We start from the raw sequence: 24621 nt of genomic DNA, 5'->3' as shown, positions 1-24621 counted from the left end.
TTTGCTATTGTTTCCTGTTACACTTTTAATTTCAAAGAAGAGTTAATTATAGGTTTTATTACTCTGTTGTTTTTGTTTGTTTTATATTAACCAAAGCACTGCTAGGCTCTGGCTTATGGGTCTCTGTTTCTGAACAAAAACATTTTCAGAACAATAGACTGAGAGTCCTGAAGTAAGCCTTCACATTTATGGACAGATGACCTATAAAAAAACGGGCCCAGGACATTAAATGGAGAAAGGAAATTCCTTATAGTAAATGTTATTGGGGAAAACTAGGCAGTTACATGCAGATGAATGAAATAGGACCACCACATGCTACTATGCACAATAAACTCACAATGGATCAAAGACTTACATGTCTAACCAGAAACCTTAAAATACACAGAAGAAAATATCAGTATTGCACCAAAGTAAAAAAAACTCTGGCGGGGGGAAGGGTATATTTTCAGCTCCACTATAGGAGAGTGAGGGTAGGGACACAAACTTTTAGTAGCAGGAATGGTGTTAATATAAACTTATAGTTTTATATATCACTATCTAATCAATATGGGGAGGGGAATAGATTGTCTCAAGCTTTTTGACCCATAGACTCAGTTCTGAGTATATATTCCTTCAAACTAAGCATCTAAGGTTTCAAATTTATAACCTGAATGAATTTGAACAGTGAGCTTAAACTGCTAATACATTTCTAATAGTGACTTTTTTTGTAATATTAAATCACTTATAATCTTAGGCTAGGGAGACCAGAAGCAACTGGTCATGTCGGTATATAAGATAAAGTCATTGTAAATAGCATTAAATGACATAAATCATGGCAAGATCTACTATGGTACAGTTAATCCTAACCATGGTATTTTCTTAATTTAATTTAATTTATTTATCTTCCCTTTTGTTGCCCTTGTTGTTTTTATTGTTGTAGTTATTACTATTGTCGTCATCGTTGTTAGATATGACAGAGAGAAATGGAAGAGAGGAGGGAAAGACAGAGATAGGGAGATAAAGACAGACACCTGCAGACCTGCTTCACCGCCTGTGAAGGGACTCCCCTGCAGGTGGGGAGCAGGGGGCTCCAACTAGGATCTTTACGCCTATCCTTGCGCTTTGTGCCACATGTGCTTAACCTGCTGTGCTACCGCCCAACTCCCAACCATGGGATTTTCAAAGTAAACCAAAATCCCAGATAACTTGGTTCTAACAATAACTATCTGTTGCCTTCTTAAACTTTAAGACAGCAGGAGCCTTCTCCATCCTCTATAAAACCCATATTTCTCCCAGTCCTGGAACCTCTGGGGCGTGGCTCGTTTCCCTTCATGTTTCTCTTGATCCATGCCATTTGATACTGCATCTGCTGATCAGTGCAACAAGTACCACTTCAACATGTTTCACTTCGGACAGTGTCCAGAGATGCCAGACATGGGATTTCAACCCTTCAGCTCCATTACTCTGGTGAGACCTTTCCTAGCTCATAAGGCTCCTTTATTCCATTTTGGGTGACACATTTCCTAATGAAGCCACAGAACCTAGATCTAGACCAGGGCCCATGAGACAGAGCACATGTGCACATATATCCACAAGTTAGGGGAAAATATACACTTTGAAGTAAAAGTGTGCGATAGTCTACAGTGACTCAATAAGAGCAGCAGACCTAAAAAAGGACACCATAAAGTACTTAATCAAATAGTTTCTACTTTGACCTAGATATCTGCCTCACCTACTTCCTATTTTACTTTCCTTAATCACTCCAAGGCTAACCTTGTCAGACAAAGTAAGGACTACAAAAACTGGAAAAGGGCAAGGGACCTTAATGATAGTTATTTTGGTCACTACCAGTTCACTCCATCATCATCATCAATCATCATCATCATCTAGGGCCCTCTTCAGGGAGTCCTGGGATTTCCACATAGACATAGTGGGTCAAGACCTCTAACAGATCCTTCTCTCCACTGCCACTGGTCATGTCCATCAGGAACAACAGTGGACCCTCTTGTGGGCCTCTCCAGGACTTTGCCCTCAATGTGGAAAAACCCAGGTCCCTGAGCATGACAACATGTGCACTTTACCAGGTGTACTATCACCTGGACCATGAAGACATTTTCAAATCAGATATTATGTAGTGTTCTGCTGGTGTTTTCAAGGACCTGAGTTCAAGTCTCCAATACCTATCTGCAGGGGGAAAGTTTCACAAATGGTGAAGCAGTGCCGCAAGTGTCTCTCTGTATTCTCTCCTTTTATATTCCCCTTCATTTTCAATTTCTCTCTGTCCTATAAAATTAAATATAGTTAAAAAAAAAAGAAAATGTCATTATAGTCTTGAGGCCAACAGCTAGGAAAACAAAAGCAAAGATGAACCTCTGAGACTATATTAAACTTAAAAGCTTCTATACAGGAAAAGAAACCATTACCAAAACAGGGAGATACCCTACAGAATGGAAAAGATATTTACATGCCACACAACATATGCCAAAGCACTAATAGCCAAAATATATAAAGAACTGACAAAACACAGTAAAAAAAAAACAAGCAAAGAAACCTCATTAAAAAATAAGATAACTGAAGACACTCGTCCAAAGAAGATAGACAGCCAACAAGTATATGAAAATGTTCTAAGTCACTGATTATTAGAGAAATACAGATCAAAACAACAGTGAGATAGCCTTTCACTCCTGTGAGAATGGCCCACATCGAATAGGACAGAAACAATAAGTGCTGTTGAGGATGTGGAGAGAAATACACCCTCCTGTAGTGTTGGTGGGACTGCAAATTAGTGAATCCCCCAAGGAAAATAGTTTAATGTTTTCAATTACTGAAAACATTAAAAATCAACATAGCACATAGCCCAGCAATTCCTTTCCCACAAAAATACCTGTTCAAAAATATCTATGCACATCTATACTCATGGCAGTGCTATTTGTAATAACCAACACTTGGGAACACCCTGTGTCTAATAACGAATGAATGGTTAAAGAAGTGTGGCATAGAGACACAATGGAATACTAGACAGCTATAGGAAATGGGAATCATGTTGGGCAAAATAAGCCAGAGGGAAAAGGACAAATACTGGATCATTTCACTCACAGATGGGGTCTAAGAAACAAAGCAGAGGACAATATAGGGAGCATCTTCAATGGACTACAATCTATCACAGCAGATTCAGGAATTTAGAAGGGGGAAGGGAGGGAGGGTTACTAAGGGGAGGTTAGGGACTCTAAGTCCCTGTGGTGGAATAAGGTAATAGTTCAGTCGAGGATTAAATACTGATCTCTGTCTAGGGGATAGATGGAAATATACCCTTGTGACAACATTTTCTCAATAAAATTATTTTGGAAATTTTTTTTTTTTCAAAAAAGGTAACAGTTGTAGGGTTAAAGAGAAAAAGTGTTCTATGATAACTGAAATGAGGGGTTCTCAACGGGCTGAAGTGGGACCTGAAGCAGAGGCCACATCAGGAATATGCACTTGAGAGAGGGAGAACTTGAGAGAGACTGCACAGTCACATATTCGTACATATACTCACTCACTGCAAGGACAATTTATCTAGCAGTTACTGGGCCAGCCATTGGTAGGGCCTTAGACATATTAAGCTAAGCAAGGCATATACTCTATCTGTGAGATGTTTAAGTTCCCTGTTATTCAATTAGAGGTTGATGTACCCATTCCCTACTCCAGTTGATGAAATGCTACCTCAAACTGTGGAGTTGTCAGTACTTCAAAATATGACTCAATTTGGCAACAAAGTCACTGTACATGGATTAGGTAAATTACAGTGGAATAGCATGGCCACTTGTGCAGTCTCAAGTCTTCTGGTAAGACAGAGAGAACACTATGAGGAGACAGAGGCAGTTAGCAATTACCTGTGAGCTCAGTTAAGAATATCCAACATGACCAGCCAGTCACCAGAAATTGAGAAGTGAGCTACTGTAACACTCAATCGATGTTGTGACTGCAGGAAATGAGTATCAAGTAGAAGGCAGTGATAATAGGAAAGGCAGAACTTCTGCAAACCTCATGAACAGAATGTTGTAAGTCAATAATCGCTAGTCAGAGATGACAGCACACCATTGCTTCACTAATTACTATTAGTGAAATTACTTTAGAAAGTAGATAAGAAAATACACAAGTTCACTATTTAGCTGCAGTCACACCCTTAGACATTCTTTTCTTCAGAGAAATACTTGTTCTCTTCTCCTGAGGATTTTACACATGGAAGTGTGTACAAGTGTCCCTTTTGCTTTTCTGTGCTACAAGCATTGTTTTCCACTCGTTCCAGAGGGCATTTTACATACCACTTAGTTACATTCTGATGAACTTTCTGATTCATTTTCCTCATCTGGAAAAGTGGTGGGAGGTTACTGTTTCCCATCTTACCTTCCGCTATTGAGAAACTGCATTTCTTTTATTGACCTAGTTCTTCTCAGATACTTGTCTCTGGCAGTAGATGTGGTTGGTTTTAAAGTCTCTTGGGAATGGTATTTTTTAAGTTATTCATTAACTAGTTCCTGTAATCAACCTTGGACAGGGACATGAGTGCAGATGATTTTAAAGGACCCTTCAACATCTTCCTCCCTGAACGAACATGTGCAGTCTCACCTCCCGTTACACCCTCGAAACTCCACGTTCCAATCTCTTCTTTACTCTTGATTTTCTCTGAATTCCAAGTTTTTCCCTCAAACAACTCAACTGACTCTTTACTCTCCCTTTGTTTCTGCATGACCCTCTACTCCAGGAAGGTGCCTCTGGGTTGGGACTGCAACTGGAAAGTAGAAAGTTTCTGCCTTCCAGATTCCCAGACATAGCTGGATCACAGGAGTCAATTAGCAGTTAGGCAACAATACATTGATTGCAATACTCTTTGATTATGAAGGCTTATTTGCATACTTGCTTTTTCTACTTGACTCTGAGATTCCTGAATGTTTTATTTGTGAGGTAGTCCATACCATCTAAAGAAATGCTTTAGAAAATAAAAGCCCTAAATCTGCTCATGTGTTCTTCACTATGTGAGTGAGTAAGTTGAACCTCAGGTAAAAGGAAGACTTCAATACTAGGAACTAGCACCGCAGGTAGGGTGGCTAGAGTTGAAAGGCTTAATCTAGGAATAATAGAGATGAGGACTTGCTTAATGGGACCTCACCTACCCATTTATTGAGATGAGTTCTGATCTATATAAAGTCAGTCTAGGATTCTTACTGAGTCTGACTCACTGCTCATGTTATTTAGAAGAAATTCTTGCTGTCAGACCAGAAATGACTACCTGCATGGGTCACAGGGTCAGCACACAATTCCCTTTGTTTTCTCATATTTAAATGATTTAATTTGTATTGATTCAGGCTAAGATGCTGGTATTTTACATCTCTGCTTTCTCCTAAAAATCTCTCCTGTTTCCTCATAATCGTTCCATCTTTAGATAAAAGGCCAATAAAACTAATGAAAGCAACAGTCAAGAAAAATTTCTAAAGTGAACTTTTCTCCATCCTGACATTCTTCCCTTTCTTTCTTCCTTTTTTTAATTGGGAAAATTAATGGTTTACAGTAAAAAAATATGGCATTCTTTTCTTAAGAGAAGTACATGCTCTCTTCTCCTGAGGTTTTACACATGGAGATTTGTACAAGTGTTCCTTTTCTACTAGTTTCAGAGGACACTATGTACTAGTTAGTTAAATTCGGATTCTTTTTCTTTACCAGGAAAAGTGGTGGGGTGTCATATTACAGTCACTAACACTAAGAATAAAGGATATCTAATCCATATGATGTCAGTACAAACTAGCTATTATTTTCCTAATTTAAGGATGAGAAAACTGAAGTTTGGAAAGGTTAAGGTTCTTGCTAAGACCCTATCCTATTACGTAATTATGGAACCTTGCTAAGGTCAACTGGTTGAAAGCTGTTGATAATTTAATTAAGGTTCATACTTTGTCATGAGATACAAGAGCTTTTGCTGTTTTTTTTTTTTTTTTTTTTTTTTTTTTTTACCACTTTATACAACTATGGAAGGGGGGAGAGAAAGGGAGAGAAATAAAGGGAGAGGAAGAAGAGAGAAAGTAATGACCAGTTGGCTTATCTACTCTGTAAAAAACATTGGGTGGACATGGGGGGAAAATTGTCTTTGGGGGCCAGGTGGTGGCACACTAGGTTAAGTGCATATAGTATCAAGAGCAAGGACCTGGGTTTGGACCTCGCTTCTCACTTGCAGGGCTCCACTTTACTATGGGTGAAACAGGTCTGCAGATGTCTATCTTTCTCCCTCTCTATCTCCCCTTCCTCTCTCAATTTCTCTCTGTCCTATCTAAAAAAAAAAAAAAGATAAAAAAATCAGTCTTTCAGAGAAAATAAAGCCTCAATTTCTTGAGTCCTAGGAATAAAAGGAACACGAAAATACTCATTTGTTAGATATAGTCAGTGCATGGAGATTGTTCCATAATTACATAATAGGGTAGGACATAGGTGCTATCCTCGAGGGATTTGCACTTAAGAGTAGAAACTCTTGGGGGAGTTGGGTGGTAGTGCATCGGGTTAAGCACAGGTGGTGCAAAACGCAAGGACCGGCGTAAAGATCCGGGTTTGAGCCCCTGCTCCCCACCTGCAGGGGAAGTAAAGGCAGTGAAGCAGGTCTGCAGGTGTGTCTGTCTTTCTTGCCCCCTTTCAGTCTTCCCCTCTTCTCTCCATTTCTCTCTGTCCTATCCAGCAACGACAACATCAACAATAATAACTATAACAATAAAACAAGGGCAACAAAATAAATAAATAAATATTAAAAAATAAAAAAAAAGAGTAGAAACTCTTACAGATAAATCAAAAGAATTACTCCCCTGGCAGGTATTTGTTATATAGGTCATATATAGGGGTCAATAAGAGATCATGGACATTTGTTTGTCCTAGTTTCCTTTAAAATCCTCTAATGCAGTGTTAATCAGTGGAGAATCAGGAGTGTGGAAGGAGAATGTGTGTTGTGTGTGTAGGTACGTGAGCAGGCACACATATGCACAGCTCTGGGTTTAGTCTATCATATATAGACTCTAAAGGCTGGATGATATGACATATCCACATCCGCTACTCTTTCTGAAAGTGTTGCAATAAAAACCCATTTCTCTAGGCTTAGAGGGGTGCTTAAACTCTAGGTATCACTGTGCAAATGGGGCACACTCTCTCCTCATCCTGTTTCTCTAGTGTGTGTGTGTTGTACTCTTTCTCCAATACGAGTAATTATATCTGACTGAGGTCACATGTTGGCTGCACAAGAGATGTCTGTAAAGTGACCGACGAGTGGAAACTGTCAATTGACTCTGAGTCTAGGGAAGAGGGAAGTCTTGTTCTAGCACATCAGCAAGTAATGGACAAAGGAAAAGAGAGGGGAAAGAAAACAAAACCCTGTTTTGAACTGTGCTAAGTTGCTTACACGGCTGGTTTCAAGAATAAAATCTTGGGTCCTACAGGTAACACACCTGGCTGAGCACAAATTACAGTAAACAAGAACCTGGTTCAAATCCCTGATCCCCATATGTGCAGGGGACGTTTCATAAGTAGTGAAGCAGTGCTTCAGGTGCTCTCTCTCTCTCTCTCTCCTTGTCCCCCTTCCATCTCAATGTTTTTCTATGTCTATGAATAAAGGAAGAAAAGGGGGAAGAAAGAAAGATTTAAAAATAAAAAATAATTTCTCAAAAATTTCAAAGCAACCTTCTAAAGTAGATATTAGTTGCTTCCTTATAGATTGAATAAATAGAGGTTCAGTAGCATCTCAAAACAGTTAAAATATTTAAATAATGATGGTGCTCAATCAAAATACTATGTTCTTTTTATGATGTCAGTCTGCTACACAAAGGGACGTGAAAATAAGTAACTATCTTAGGGAGTGTGGAGAGTTATTGGTAGGGAAGAGGTGCATCTAGATTTCTACATCATGTAGCAAAGCTAGTGACGTGAAATTTCTCATTAACACATGTAATTAATGCTTGACCTCAGGGGAATTCTCCCTTTGCAAAACAAAATAGGATATGAAAAGCTTCTAAGCTCCTTGTAGCTTTTATAGATCTGTATTTAAAAGAAAGATTTTTTTTTTTTGCTTTGATATTAGTCTATGTGAACATGGAGTTTCCTCAGTCTGAAAGGGTGGCTTTTTTCCTTCCAGTTTTGGTAGTTACTTGATAAAAGCACTATAGATGAATCTGAACAATGTTCCTAGTTTTGTCCAAATCAGCTGCTTGTTTCTGTGTTCTGAAATTGCATAGATTTCAGTTCACTGATTTATCAGTTTTCTGTTAACCTCACCAGACAGTGTATCCTCTCTAAGGGAAGGAATTGAATTTTTTTTTTCTTGACTTTCCCAAATACATCACTGTTGTGACTGGCACATACAGAAGACTCAGTAAACACTTAGTTGAGAAAAAGAATGAAAGGGGTTAACAAATCAATAAATGAATGAATGAATGAATGAATGAATGAATGGTCCTAGTCTCCTGCATAGCTCTCCTCAAGCAGTCTGATTTTCCCTGAAATAAGCAGTAGCCGTTTCCAGCTATGGTCCATCCGTCAATGGCAGTTGTTGATTGCTATCTTAAAAGTATACTTTAGTGGAGTAAACATTTACCAGAGAGATTCAATAAAGAGTAAAGATCATTGGCTGCTTTCCTTGTTATAGAGGGGCATCTGCTGCACAGACATAGATGTGTTCTTTATTTAAACTCCCTTATAATTGGCCAGGAAAAGGAAGTAAACAGAAATCCTAATAGAATTGAGGGTCCCTGAGGCATCAGAAATATATTCAGACAAAAACAGCAGACTCATTTGATATAGAAAGACACATATCTCAAGATAAATATTTAATGAGAGCTGAAAAATGATAGTCATAACAATCAATCCCCTTCATTCCCTTATTTCCACAGCCATGTCAACTTTCAGGTCATAGCCAAGAAGGAAAAAACAGAATGAAAGCCATTCTTCACAAGTGGTTCAATTCAAGGTCAAGTGCAATGCACAGTTAATATTCATCCGATGAGACTGTGGCTATTTCTATTCACTGTGATGAATAAGCAAACCTAAAACTCTTCTGACTATGACTTCTGTCTAGACTCATTTTTTTTTTAATAATAAAAGGGAAGAATCTCCTCTGTCAATGTGTCAGTTTCTTTTCAGTGGTGAGAACATAGGACTGGAAGAGAGGCATCTGGACTGCAGTCAACTCTCCCACCCTTCCCAGATAGTTCATCACAGAGAAGTCACTTACATCTGACAAATGATGCTCACCCAGAGCATCACTTAAAATTGTCATTGGAGGCCTCTACAGCATCTTGTCTTCAGTGTAGAACAACTATGGTAGAAACTGCTCCACTCTCTGAAGGAAGGCTGGGTCCTGAAGTGAGTGCAGCCTAGAATGTTCCCAGCTAAGACCATGGAATTCGAGCTCAGACTGACAGGGATGCAGACTCCTGTGCTAAAGATGAATAGACATGGGCCCTACATCAGATTGATGGGGTTTACTGTTAATGCTATTTATATACGTTTCCCACATTTGGGAGCTACTCTCTGCCCTGACCAAGCTTTCAAGTCCTATTCCCAACTCTGACACCATCTTCCCAGAAAATACTTTCATCCCACCTGCATGTTAGCTTAGGTGAAAATCAGTAAAATCATGGGCCCCTTGGAATATACCTAAAATAGATTTCCTAGACTTTTCCAACATGAAGACCCCCTAATCTCACCCGCTATATTCTTACTTTTAGTTTCCTGATTATTAAACAATTTTCTGTGTTATATCTTAATGCTTCTCAGCCACCAAGTTGCAGATGCTACCATGACCTACCCATCCTCACCTGCCTGGGCAGATGACCTCAGCACTGTGTCCCGAAATCTCACCACTGCAGATCCCTACTCCAACAGGGAAAGACAGAAACAGGCTGGGGGAGGGGTATGGATTGACTATCAATATCCATGTTCAGCAGAGAAGCAAATATAGAAGCCAGACCTTCCATCTTCTGCACCCCATAAAAATTTTTAGTCCATATTCCCAGGGGGATAAAGAATATGAAACTTTCTAATGGAGGGGAGGGTATATAGAACTCTGGTGGTGGGAACTGTATGAAACTGTACCCTTCTTATCCCACAATCTTGTAGAACATTATTATACTTTTTATTTATAAAAAAGGAAGCACTGACAAAGTCATAGGATAAGGGGAGTACAACTCCACTCAATTCCCACCACCAGAACTCTGTATCCCATCCCTTCCCTTGATAGCTTTCCTAGTCTTTATCCCTCTGGAAGTATGGACCCAGGATCATTATGGAGTACAGAAGGTGGAAGGTCTGGCTTCTGTAATTGCTTCCCTGCTGAACATGGGTGTTGACAGGTCAATCCATACTCCCAGCCTGCCTTTGTCTTTCCCTAGTGGGGAAGGGCTCTGGGGAAGAGGAGCTCTAGGACACATAGGTGGGGTTGTTTGTCCAGGGAAGTCTGGTCAGCATCATGCTAGCATCTGGAACCTGGTGGTTGAAAAGAGAGATAACATACAAAGCCAAATAAAATGTTGACCAATCATGAACCTAAAGGCTGGAATAGTGCAGATGAAGAGTTGGGGTGTCCTCCATTTTGTAGATAGCTAGTAGGCATATTTTAGTTATATTCCAAAGGGTCTAAGGCTATATTATTTTTTTTTAAAATCACTAATAAAAATTTGTCATTGGAGTCATATGAAAAAAGCCTAGACCAAGTAGATCAGAAGCAACCAATAGCACAGCTATATACAAGATACTGGGTACTGTACAGCAAACCCTAACAAAATGACCTTTCAAAGTTAACCCAATTACCAAATAATGTGATGATAACATTAACTATCCATTGTCTTTTTAAACCCTAAGACAGCAGGAACCTCACATCTCCACTATATAGCCTCTACTTCCCCCAGTCCTGGAACCATTGGATAGGGCCCACTTTCCCGTATGCCTCTCCCAATCCATATAAAATAATATTGCATCTGCCGATCACAATCTAACCAACACAACGATTGCCACCTCAACATGCTTCACTTCAGACTGTGCCCAGAGACTACACGTGTGGAATGACAACCCTTCAGCTTCATTACTCGGGTGAGACCTTTCCTTTTATAGTATATTCTAATTCCATCTCAGGTGGTTCACTTTATGACAAAGTCCCAAAACCTAGATATACACCAGTTTCTGTGAGAGAGAGCATATGTTCACACGTATCCGTAAACTACTGCAAAATATATACTTGAAAGCAGAAGTACACTAGAGTTTGCAGTGAGTATCCCCCTAAAACTTCCTCTCCACTATTCCAAGCTTTGGGTCCATGATTGCTCAACAACTTGTTTGGCTTCGTATGTTAACTCTCTTTTCAGTCACTGGTTCCAGATGTCATCAGGATGCCGGCCAGGCTTCCCTGGACTGAAGACCCCACCAATGTGTCCTGAAGCTCCGCTTCCCCAGAGACCCATCCTACTAGGGAAAGAGAGAGGCAGACTGGGAGTATGGACCGACCAGTCAACGCCCATGTTCAGCGGGGAAGCAATTACAGAAGCCAGACCTTCTACCTTCTGCAACCCACAATGACCCTGGGTCCATGTTCCCAGAGGGATAGAGAATGGGAAAGCTATCAGGGGAGGGGGTGGGATATGGAGAATGGGTGGTGGGAATTGTGTGGAATTGCACCCCTCCTATCCTATGGTTTTGTTAATTAATCCTTTCTTAAATTAAAAAAAAAGTTTTTCAAGGAGTTTCATCTTTGTAAAAAAAAAAAAAAGAAATTGTAATGCACTGTACAAATATAAGCCTACAACCTCTAAGGTAAACAGCAAAAGGATAAAAGAGATAAGAGTAATAAATGTATAAAAAAAATAAAAAATGTAAAGATGAAGAGAAAGTTTATGGAGGGAGGGGGACGAAGAAAGAAAAGAGTAAAAAGAAGAGGAGTAAGGAAAGGAACTCAGAGGAAGGACAAAGGTACGAAACAGAGGTACAGGATGGATCTCAAAGTCTGGATACATAGGTAGATAAAAGAAGCAAACATGTCACATAGAAAGCCAATGGTAAACAGAACTGGCCAGGGCTGAGGCTAGGAAATCACATTTATGCAGAGACCCTGTTTTTCTGAGAAGCAACTGTAAGGCTCCATCCACATGAGGACCCGCCCCTCTGTTGAAAACAAAGGTAATCATGACTCAGTTTCCTTACAGTACGTTAATAATTGGTCATCCCTACAAAATTGTTATTTCTCTAGGCTGTGCTCAGCTCATAATTGCCCTCAGACAGATTTGTAATTGCTCCTTGCATAGCCCTGCTTTCTCTAATCAATGCCTATGCATCAATCAAATGGGAGCTGTCCATGACCCTCAGACCTCCTGACCAAGTCAGCTTCCCTAGAATAGGCACCTAGAATAGGCACACAGAGCACTCATAAGTCACTTTTTCATAGCACTTGACATAGTTACAGATGTACACATTTGTGTTATTATTTGATTCATGTCTGCTTCTTCCCATAGGAATGAGGGTGGTGTTGATGTCTACTTGGCTGACCACTGAATTCCCAATTGAATTTATCAATCAGTCATATACATACTTAAGTCAGCTAGGACAGCTTTAAGACTGGAAAGCACCTAGAAAGCAGGCATTATTTAAAGAGGGAGGATAGTACAAATACAAAGAGGATGGGGAGGCAGTGGCACACCCACTTGAGCACACACATTACAATGTTTACATTACTCAGTTTCAAGCTCCAGCTCGCTCTCCACTTGCAGGGGGACACTTCAAGAGTGGTAAAGCAGATAGATCTGCAAATGACTATCTTTGTCTCTCCCCCTTGCCTCTCAATTTCTCTATCTCTCTCTCTCTCTCCCTCTCAGAAAAATGGCCACCAGGAGCAATGGATTTATAGTGCAGGTCCTAAGCCCCAGTTATAACTCTGGTGGCCAACATACACACATACACACTTATATAATTAATTAATTAACAACATATTAATTGATTAATAATTATATGTAATTAGATATATAATATCATTTGCATATATATATGCCTGTGTGTACTGGTATTTTTTTCTGAAAATTAGGGCAACTAAACCTTATCACTGATGTTTGCTATGTTCACTTTATATTAATAATGAGAAAGAAATTTGCTTCTAACTTATTTTAAATCACTTATTAAATCAACCTTCTGAAAATAAAAAAGATTTCCAATAAATAATTAGGTTTCCAAGGAAGCTATAATAAATGGTGATAACTGAATTATGCATAGAAAATAAGGAAGGACTGCTTATGGAAATCCTCTTAAACTGAATTCACTAGGAAACTGGTAGCATTCCCCCAAGATAGCTACAGTGATCAAGGAAAATAGTTGAATCCTTAGAGTGCAGGGCTGGCACATGCTGGAGTGTAGCTCTGGGATCTCTCTCTCTCTTTCTTTCCTTGTCTATTTAAATAAGTTATTTGTTTAAAAATAATTTTTATTATTAGGGATTTAAATTTAACAGTGGTTCATAAAAATTATAAGATTTCATGATATATAAGAGACAGTTGGGCTACTATCTTTTGCAAGTTTGCTTGCTTTGGTTATCTGTATACTACATATAAATAAAATCATCTGGTATTTTTAATAAAAGTAATCTTTTTCTACTCTGCAATTAAAAAAGAGAATGTTGTATCCTTGTGGGATAATATGGGTGGAACTTGAGGTGATTATGCTTAGTGAAATAAACAAAGAGATGTAAAGAAATGTTCAAAATTTCTGTCGGACATTAAGCAGTTTTGTGCTAAAGGATACCAAGCAGAAAAGACCTCAGCTCCAGATAAGCAAATTCCTGACCAAATGTTTATTTCCAGGTTTCTCCCTAGTCAGGATGAGTTGCTAAATGGTTATTGATCACTGACTAGGTGGTCACTGTATTTCATTAAATTTCTTCTAAAAGGGCAGGGGTATGCAAATTTGCATAATGGTTATGCAAAAAAAACTCTCATGCCTGAGGCTCCAAAGTCCCAGGTTCAATCCCCCATACCACCCTAAGCCAGAGTTGAGCAGTGCTCTGGTAAAATAAATAAATCAAAAAAAAGTTTTTCTTCTAAGAAAACCTAGATATAGACCAGGTCCCATGTGATAGGGCATGTGTTCACATGTATCCATAAATTAGGGCAAAATAAAGCAAGAGTACACAATAGTCTACAATGAGTCAGTATGAAGTTCATAATAGTGTCTACTTAGACTTAGGTACTCTCCTCACCTATTTCCTGTTATACTTCCCTCACTCACTCCCAAGCTATCCTTATCAAAGCAAGGACTGCAAAAGCTGAATAAGGGCAAGAGACTAGTATACTTTAATGATGACTCTTTAGTCACTATCAGGCCACCCCATCAACTGGGGCCATATTTGGGGAGTCCTGAGATTCCCAAACAGACATGATGGGCCTAGACCTTGAATAAATCCCTCTCTCCATTGTTACTGGTCATTTCTATCAGGAACAACAAAACAGACCCTTTTGTGGGCCCCCATAGGACCTTGCACTCAACTTGGATCAACAACAGCAGAGCATGTTCCATCCTCTGAAGGGAGGCTGGACAACATACTCTATGCTACACCTGAGGAAGATGGGTCCTGATATTGGGGCAGCTTGGAACGTTCCTACTGATGACCACAGAATGTGAGCTCAGATCTAGAGGGATGCAGAGGTCACATAGGCTCCTAAGCTGAATATGGGCTCTGAATCAGATCAACTTGATGGGGATTACGTTCAACAATAGTTATACACCTTTCCCATATTTGGGAGCTACTCTCTTCCCTGACCCAGCTTTCTGGTCCTTTTTCCAGCCATGACGTCAACTCCCGAGACAATAACTAAGATTCACCTGCATACCAGATCAAGGGAAAACAAACAAACTAGTATAGTCACAGGCCCTTTAGAATATAACTAAAATATTCCTATTAGCTATCTACAAAATGGAGACACCCCCCCGCAACTCTTCTGCACTACTCCAGCCTTTAGGTTCATGATTAGTCAACAACTTGTTTGGCTTTATATATTAACTCTCTTTTCAGTCACCAAGTTCCAGATGCTACCATGACACCAACTAGACTTTCCTGGACAGACAACCCCATCAATATGTCCTGGAGCTCCGATTCCCCAGAGGCCCTGCCCCACTAGGGAAAGACAGAGGCAGGCTGGGAGTATGGATTGACCTGTCAACATCCATGTTCAGCGGGGAAGCAATTACAGAAACCAGACCTTCCACCTTCCACATTCCACAATGACTTTGGGTCCATACTCCCAGAGTTTTAAAGACTAGGAAAGCTATCAGGGCAGGGGATGGGATACGGAGTTCTGGTGGTGGGAACTGTGTGGAGTTGTACTCCTCTTAGCCTATGGCTTTGTCAGTGTTTCCTTTTTATAGATAAATAAATAAACAAACAAATAAATGAGAAAAAATTGAAATTTCATGCCCTCAGATAAATCACACACTGCTCTACCTTTTCTCAGGCCTCCAAAAGAAAGAATTCTGCAAGAAGAGAGAGGGTAATGATTTAGAAATAAGGGCTCAGACCCCAGTTCCACCACACACTGGCAGTTAAAGCCAGCACCATTTCTGAAATGCTCTAATGCCTGCCACCATTTTCACAGTGGACAGTATACTCAAACAATAGAATAACAATTGTCACCAGAATCAAAGGAGATCCACATGGTGCTTATTATATATCAGCTACTGATCAGCGTGCCATAGTTTACATGGTATTTTTGACATTTGAATATAGAAAATTTCCTTTTAAAATTTGTAGTTTTTGCCCCTCTAATTGCCTGCTTTGATGATGAGTATATTCTTTATTTTATGCCTCCTCTGGTTACTTCCTTTTAAGGAAGCAGCTCTTTAATGGAATAATAATGAAGATAATGGTTAATGGCTAATACAATTCTTTACTGGGAGCAATTTAAATCCAGAGTTCCACTGTCATCTTCTAAAGGTATTTTTTAAAATGTTATTTGAAAGTTCAAATTTGAAAACCTCCTTCTGTCCTATATAAGAAATTGAAATTATAATAATAAAGTCATTATTTCAGCAACAGAAGGCATTAGAAACCCAGTCCTATGAGAGAATTAGACTTCCAAATATCGGTGGCCCTTAAACAATTTTTAGCTCTCTGCAGCCTCAGCAGTTTTTCAATACTGATATATTTTTTTTGGCAATGCTTAAAGTTTTCTGGGATGACACCTTTTATATTTTCAGCTCTACACATGTAAGGAACAAAGATTACAAGTTCTTGGAAAGGAAGTATTACAGACTAAAGTACAAAAAAAGAAAATAAAAGTGGGGGGGCAGCTGCCTAAGAAAAGTGTAGCTAAGAAAAACAAGTTGCCAGTTCACCTAGGAGCAGAGTAGGGAAACACAGAAAAATAAGGAGAAATGCAGAGAACACTGGATGGTGAACTGGGGACCTGAACTATTGACTGATTCATGTCAACAACCCCACCCCACCTCCACCCCCAGTTTATCTCTGAAGGTTGCTCTGTAAACTCCATTACCCTTTCAAGATGCAAGGGGCCTTCTTTCAACCAAGCCTTTGGCAGCCAAAGTCAAACTGGAACACCTCACCCTTGGGTTTTTTGTTGTTGTTTTTTTAACGCAAAATCAGATTTATCTTTATTAAATTGTAAATCACATGTAGAAATCTATTAGGGGAGGAGAAGCGGTGGATAACTTCTTTCAAGCATTAAAAAAAAAATTAACTAGCTACCTGTTTCATTGGATAAGCTCTTCAACTGGTAGGAGATTCCAATACAGAAGAGCATGAGTGGTATGTACATTATTATCTAAAGACACACAGCAATCCTTCTTTGCATACCTTGATGGTTTTCTCTTTTATTGGTAAAGTCACCTGAATTTTTGTGGTTAAAAAATGGTTCATACTTTTGATGAGTGACCTCAGCAATTGCACCCAAATGAAGCTTGCCCTCTAAGCCTAGAAATAGTTCAGGATGCTTGTCAGCCTCCTCTAGAGAACTAGGAACTGCAGCACAGGGCCCTCCTGCCACAGCTGGTCCAAGGATGGCACACAGCTGTGCTCTGTTTATCAGTCAATGCCCTGCCATCTGTTCTATTATCCGTAAGTGTAAGGAACTTTTTAAAATTTTGATAGTTGTCCCATTTCCTTTATAGTTAGAGAATTCTATTTGACTTTATTTTCAAAAAAAGACATGCTAGTGAGAGAGGAAAGCAGATGCTAGCAAGGGGTCACACTTGGCACCTCACATTTCTAAGTCCAGTCCTCTGGCAGTTGAGCTACCTCCCAGGCCTAAATTAGCTTCCTCCCAGAAGAGAGAGTAGATATATATTTTTAATCTATTTATTTATAAAATGGAAACACTGACAAAACCATAGGATAAAAGGGGTACGATTCTCACCACCAGAGCTCCATCCCCCTACCCCCACCCCTGATAGCTTTCCTATTCTTTAACCCTCTGGGAGTATGGACCCAGGGTCACTATGAGGTGCAGAAGGTGGAAGGTCTGGCTTCTGTAATTGCTTCCCTGCCGAACATGGGCATTGACAGATCAATCCATACTCCCAGCCTGTCTGAGAGAGTAGATTTAAGGCGTGAGATATCAATCTGAATCCGAAGAAAGGAGCTCTAAACTATTAGTGGGGTACTATTTTTCCTCATTATGGCAATCTGAACAGTTACAAGTGATTGTGATATCAATCTCTAAAATCGCAGCAACTTTAGGTGAAGACTCAATTACACAATCTTGTTGTCTCCATGAATCAACTGGAAATCTAAAATATCTCTACTTATTTCCTGTCACATAAATAGCAATTTAGGTGAGAAATACCTAGACATATGGCCTCTTAAGCTATCTTCATTTAAAAAATATTCTCTGTCATTGCTTTTCATAAAAACATTAGGAAGGAGAGTTGTGATATAATGAAATTTCCAATTTCATCTGATTGCCTATACTCAGCAGGAGAACACTTTAATGGGAAACCTGTTAAAGACCCACTGGCCTTTGCCAAATGGAAAACAAATTTCCCCATGTGCTCAGAGACAGTGATTATGTGCTACATTATCACTTGACTTGATGGCTGGCTGGGCACAAGCTTTATTTTTCAGTGGATTTGTAAAACATTTGCTGATCTGTGGAGAGTTACTGTGTGATATTCTCTTCTAAATATTCTGGCTATGCAAAATCATTTCTACCACTAATATTTTGCTTTACATATGGCAAATTTATTTTTCCATAAAGAAATACGTATGAATAAGTGATCAAAATAGGCTTCTGTACTTATCTACTAAGGTAGGCCTCAAGAACAAGTTGTTTTTGTTGTTGTTTTGCAGAACAGCTCCACTAATATATACCTGCTGCTTTTACAGAAAGTTGGTGAGTCCTATGCTCCTCTTTCTCTCTTGATAAGTCTCCATGCTTATAGTAGTGAAGGGTCCATGTTAAGATTAGCAGCAGACAGCGGAGACCAAGATTCAAAACCAAGTCTGATTTTAGAGTTAATTTTCTTCCATGATTATAGTGAATACAGTATCTGCTATAGTACCTTCACCAGATGTAGGGCAAAAGCTCCCAGCATAGTACTAACCAGGTCGGACTCTGCTTATTTTCCCAGAACAGAAGAGCCTGGATGTGTTCAGGGTAGAATAGCCATAGACAAGGTCAAAGGCTTTTTTATCAATTGGAATAGTGAAGCACAGACAAGAATACCATTTTTCACCCTGTAAATGCATTTCTCTTATGTTATGAAGTAACAAGTAAAGTCTTCACAGTTTGGGCTTCGTCTTAGCAGAGAATTAGAATTAGTAATTGCATTTATCACTGAGTTCATTTTACTCATGTGGAAAACAGTTTAAAATGCTTGGCCAGTGGTTATTTGTTAAGAAGTAGAAAGAGAGAAAGAAAAGATCTGGGAAGAGCTTTAGGAGAAAATCTCGTTATTTCACACAGTCTGTCCTCTTTGTGTTGATAACCTGGTGCAGAACTGCCCCCTGTACTATGCAAAGGAAGATCTTTATAAGAAGGAGTGTAAGAGGAGACCGTGAAATGCACAATCCTCCGAACCTTGACTCTACCACAAACACCATGCACGCTCCGTATTTACATGAAACCTGTAATTGGCTGTCAATTCTATTTAGTGATTTCTGGTCTGAGTCAATTCTAGTTCTTCATTTCTTTTTTAAAAGAATTTATTTATTTATTCATGAGAAAGACAGGAGGAGAGAAAGAAACAAGCATCACTCTGGTATATGTGCTGCTGGGGAATCAATGCTTGGGGGGGTGGGGGAGACAGCATAATGGTTATACAAACAGACTGTCATGCCTGAGGCTCCTAAATCCCAGGTTCTATCCCCACCCACCATAAACCATAGCTGAGCAGTGTTCTGATGTCTCTCTCTCTGTGTGTGTCTCTCTCTGCTTCTCTCTCAAAAAATTAAAATAAATAAAATTTTTAAAAAATTTAAAAAAAAAAGGAATGCTTTATCCACTGCGCCACCTCCCAGACCACCTATTTCTTCATTGGTTCTTACTTTTGAGAGTATTCTTGGCTGCTCAATTCCTATCTTTGGGTTCTTTTTTATTAAACAATTTGTCTTGCTTTGTATCTTACTGCCTTTCAGCCACCACGTTGCAGATGCCACCATGACCTAGCCATCCTGACCTCCCTGGGCAGATGACTCACCACTGTGTCAAGAAGTCTCACCACTCCAGATCCCTACCCCAACAAGAAGAGATAGAAACAGGCTGGGGGCCTGGGGGCAGGTATGGATTGACCTATCAGCACCCATGTTCAGCAGAAAAGCAATTATAGAAGCCAGGCCTTTCACCTTCTGCATCCCATAAAGAATTTTGGTGCATACTCCCAGAGGGATAAAGAATAGGGAAGCTTCCAATGGAGGGATGAAACACGGGACTCTGTCGGTTGTGTGGAATTGTACCTCTGTTACCTTACAGTGTTAATCATTATTAAATCACTAATAAAATTTTTTTAAAAATATTTATTTATTCCCTTTTGTTGCCTTTGTTGTTTTATTGTTGTAGTTATTGTTGTCATCATTGTTGGATAGGACAGAGAGAAATGAAGAGAGGAGGGGAGACAGAGAGGGGGAGAGAAAGATAGACCTGCAGACCTGCTTGTGAAGTGATTCCCCTGCAGGTGGGGAGCTGGGGGCTGGAACTAGGATCCTTTCTCTGGTCCTTGAGCTTAGCGCCACCTGTGCTTAACCCGCTTTGCTACCACCCGACTCCCATAAAAATGTTTTTTTTTTTTTTTTAAAAAAAAAAGGTTCATCTGGGTTTAATTTAGTGTGAGTGTTTTATGTATGTGACCCTCAAGCTCAGTCAGGCCTCTTCACCCCAGTTTATAGTATAAAGTTGTAGTATACAATAGAGTCAAATATGACTTCAAATATAGGTTATGCTACTTTCTATGTAAGTGTCCTTGAAAAATTACTTGGAATCTTTGGAAATCAAAGTGTATATATAAAAAGATGCCTAGTTCATAAGAATATTTTTGAAGGGGCCAGGTGGTGGCGCACCTGGTTGAGTGCACATGTTACGATGCACAAGGACCCAGGTTCGAGCCCCTGGTCCCCACCTGCAGGGGGAAAGCTTCACTATTGTTGAAGCAGGGCTGCAGGTTTCTCTCTTCTCTCTCCTCTATCTCCCCCTTCCCTCTCAATTTCTGGCTGTCTCTATCTAATAAATAAAGATAAAAAAATATTCTGGAAATAAAAGCATGTATGATAAATACAGGAAGACATCACCTGACACCTAGTAAGCTCTCAACAAAACGTTGCTCTCCCTTGAAAGAGTATGCACAGATCCATGAATTTATATCATTTTAATGCCTAAGTGGCTGCATATTTTGAAAACAATCTTATTAAGCACCTGACATGACATCATTTTTCAAACTTTAGAATCCAGTCTGTCAATGTTTTCTTGCTAAAGTACAATTCCATCCCTTTGAAAACTCTGATATAATTTCCTCGACCCCTTCCACCTATCCAATTCAGCGTGATGAAAACAAAACAGAGTATTGTCCTTTTTGAGGATGTGACCAGTGACTGAGACTTGTGGAAGAGCTTTTTAAACTATAGAGCTTCCTCTTAGAAAGCAAATATTGATGGGTGATAGGGAGGGTATAGCCAAGAGGCTGCACTGCAGTGCAGGAACAAGAACTTGCACTGCAACTTCTGCCTGATGAACACCCTCAAGTCCGACAAAAGCATCCTCACAGCTGGGGAGCAATTCTTCTTCTAATCTGTCTTCAACTTCCTAAGATATTTATATCAGAAAGGTAAGAACATTCTTTATCCTGGCCCCAAATTTTTCTTTGGATTTGAGGATGTGGTGGCATATAGGAAAAAACAAACAAAAAAAAAACCCCTTCAATTATTTTATAAAGTACTTAGTAAGCACTTAAAGTATAATCTTGGTAATTCAAAGATTTTTGAAATAGATATTAACTTATCAATAATGCAAACTCAGTGAATGGCTTATATTATTGTCACACGTGATTATCATCTGTGTTTCTAGTACTCCTCTCTCTTTTTTTTAAATTTTTTTTTGTATTTATGTATTTATTTTTCCCTTTTGTTGCCCTTAGTCGTTTTTTATTGTTGTTATTTCTGTTGTCATTGTTAGATAGGACAGAGAGATATGGAGAGAGGAGGGGAAGACAGAGAGGGGGAGAGAAAGATTTCCACCTTGTGAAGCAACTGCCCTGCAGGTGGGGAGCCTGGGGCTCTGGTTCAAACCAGATCTTTAGGCTGGCCCTTGTGCTTCACGCCATGTACGCTTAACCTGATGCACTGCCGCCCGACTCCCTCTAGGACTATCTTTCTCTGAAGCATAATGAAGATACACAAATCCCTGACTTAATAAATTCTCAATTAATATATTGTTGTGTGATTTTTTTTTTTAACAGAGCACTGCTTACCTCTATTTACCTGCTGTACCTGGGATCAAACCTAGATGCTTCAACTATGTTGTCTCCTCGCTTCTCTTATTCAATATAAATGAAATATATTAAGTATGCACTATGCGTAACAACAGCTATTGCTTCTAGAGTGGACACAAAGTGCTTCTGCTACTCCAAGACACATGTTTTATATTTCATACTATATGTTACATGTTATGTATATAATACATATCTAGAACAATATATATATGTGTGTGTGTATATATATTTAAATTTTAACAGATGAGGGAACTGAGGCACAGAGTAAATAAATGATTTGTTTCATATTACATAGATAAACAGTATCTGAATCAAGATTTAAAGTCTGGACAGGTCCCATGATCTAGACCACCTTGTATTTGTTATAGAATCAAATGTTATTGAGAATTTCTAGGGTTCTCTCTTTTTTTTTATGAATGTTACACTGGAGATAGTATACTGTTGAGAAACAATGTTATTTAATTCCATGAAGTTAAGGTCATGCTTAGTTTGCCTCCCTGCCACCTCTTTTTAATTTTTTATTAGAATAAATAAATAGTATGATGTTTTTTTCCCATCAAAATTTTAAAAAGATAACTATAAGAAGAAAGAATCCTTAAGGGGAGAGTAAGGTATTTATGGAGAGACTATGTTTTTTTATTCACCTAAAAATGGGCTTGGGGACATATATTAGATGGATTTAATTAGGTGAAGACTAGAAATGATACTCCATGAAATATTTTTAAGATTTCTTCAGTTTCAAAGAAGAAAAATCTAACATCTCTCAACCAGGCAGATACCCACTTAGCCAGTTCGCTAACATGCTCTGTTGCTATTGAGGTTGGAAAGGGGTCCTAGGGAGAGATGCTGATAAGACAATCTGAGGGTAGAGAATGGATATTGTTCATGCCTTGCAAGTTCCATATTTTCAACCTCTGAGGACAAATGAAAAGGGAGACTCTGGACTTGTGATGAACTGTAAATGGATCTGAAGACCAGAGTGTGCTGTTGTTAAGGGTCTTGTGAAGGAGATAGCTGAGTCTCCCAGGGGGGTTATGCATATGAATGGGAGCTGCTTTAGTCTCTTAGGATTGTACCTGTTTGGCTCTCCAGTCAGTCACTCACGTGGTGACTGTCACCAGAGATAACCAACATAGAGGTAACAGCCACAAGAGTGTTATGAAAATTCTACTTTCCCTTCTCTTACTTTCTGACTCAATGCTAACCAGAGAAGAAGTCTGAGTAAGGAAGATCCGGAAGGTGGAGAGAAAGAGGACCCCATAACTCTATCAACTTCAAAATACCATGGGTAGAACCCAAATGTTAATTACACTGGAAAGGATAGAGGACTGAATAAAACACAAGCTTTACAATGGACAGGATGGACAGAGGAAATAGCGTAATGTTTATGCAAAGAAATTCTCATGTCTAAGGCTCTGAAGTCCCCAGTTCAATCCCCTACACCACTTTAAGTAAAAGCTGAGCAGTGCTCTGGTCTCTCTCTCCATACTGCTCTTATTAAATTAAACAGATAAAATATGCTTAAAATAAAGAAGACTAATAAATATTTGAGATGTAGATTGGAATGCCATTATGGAAGTCTATACTTTATTGTCACTGGGAAATGTAGATGGATGAAATTGGTAACAAAGTTAACAGATACTGGAAAGATAAAATTATCTGATTTATATATTCACCAATTAAATGTCTTTAATTAAACCAATCAAAATTACAAGGCAAGTGAAGGAAAATATTAGCTCAGTACCCTAGTCCCTCCACTGATTGGGTAACTTAAAAATGAAAAAACTAAGTATTCCATATGTAAATCCACCCAGACAACAGGCTGATTCTCACCCCTTGACCCTCTAACTCACACAGTCTAACCCATAGCACTCAATCATTCAGGGGCCTGTGACACATCATGCTTGCTCATGTGCTCTTCATTTTGTACTTACTCTTCCTTCTGCTCAGAGTACCCTTTCTTCTGCTGTCTGGGAAACTCTATAGATACTTCAGTTTCAGCTTGAAAATGACAGCTTTCTGAAGATGCTGGCCTGTTGTCCTGTTTTCTTTGATAGTGATTTTCAACCAACTATTCTCAGTAAGTTCCTTCTATGTATTCCCCAAACCATGTTAACACTTTATGTATGATTTGTGTTTTTGTTCCTTTCCCTAAACAATGGATTAGCTTGAGGGAATGAATATGCCTTGCTAAATCTGGTACCTGCAGAGTGCTACACACATAATGTAACCTTTATAGATACTTGTGGAAAGAAAGAAGGGAAGCAGTGAGTAAAGAAAACAAGGAGGTAATTTTCAATGCTCAAAGTGATGAGATACACACTGTATCGGAGAAGGCTGTACATTATGCTTATCTTACCCTTCCAGGGAGATGGCCCGTTGGAGAGTCACTGAAGGTTGTCGGGTTGCAGTGCTATGTTGGGAATGACTGAAAGAGAAAAGAAACACACACACACACACACATTGTTTATTTTAAAATGTCTTTGTGCATTCTAATCAGTACTATAGTTATGAAAGGAAGTGATCAAAAAGAACGTTCAAGATTTCATGACTATTCTTTTTTAATAAATGGAATTATCTACCAAGAGTACTCTACTCAATAAGAGGTTAACGTTTCCATGTACTTGTATTTCAAACCCTACTACTTTATAGTAATATTTAAATGGAAGGTATAAGTGA

At 39.1% G+C, this 24621-nt stretch overlaps 1 protein-coding gene across 13 annotated transcripts in view; it reads right to left on the bottom strand.

Moving 5' to 3' along the window:
* Positions 1-24621, bottom strand: part of DLG2 (discs large MAGUK scaffold protein 2) — a 1912587-nt gene that overhangs the window by 379108 nt on the left and 1508858 nt on the right. For all 13 annotated transcript variants that reach the window (XM_060176807.1, XM_060176791.1, XM_060176792.1 and 10 more), the window contains one exon: positions 24302-24370. In XM_060176807.1, coding sequence (XP_060032790.1) covers positions 24302-24370 — 69 coding nt within the window. The remainder of the gene's footprint in view (positions 1-24301; positions 24371-24621) is intronic.

This window comes from Erinaceus europaeus, chromosome 17 (genome assembly GCF_950295315.1).
Source record: "Erinaceus europaeus chromosome 17, mEriEur2.1, whole genome shotgun sequence".
NCBI classification, from domain to species: Eukaryota; Metazoa; Chordata; class Mammalia; order Eulipotyphla; family Erinaceidae; genus Erinaceus; species Erinaceus europaeus.
Note: the sequence above shows the minus strand (reverse complement) of the source record. Positions and strands in the feature narration are given on the sequence as shown.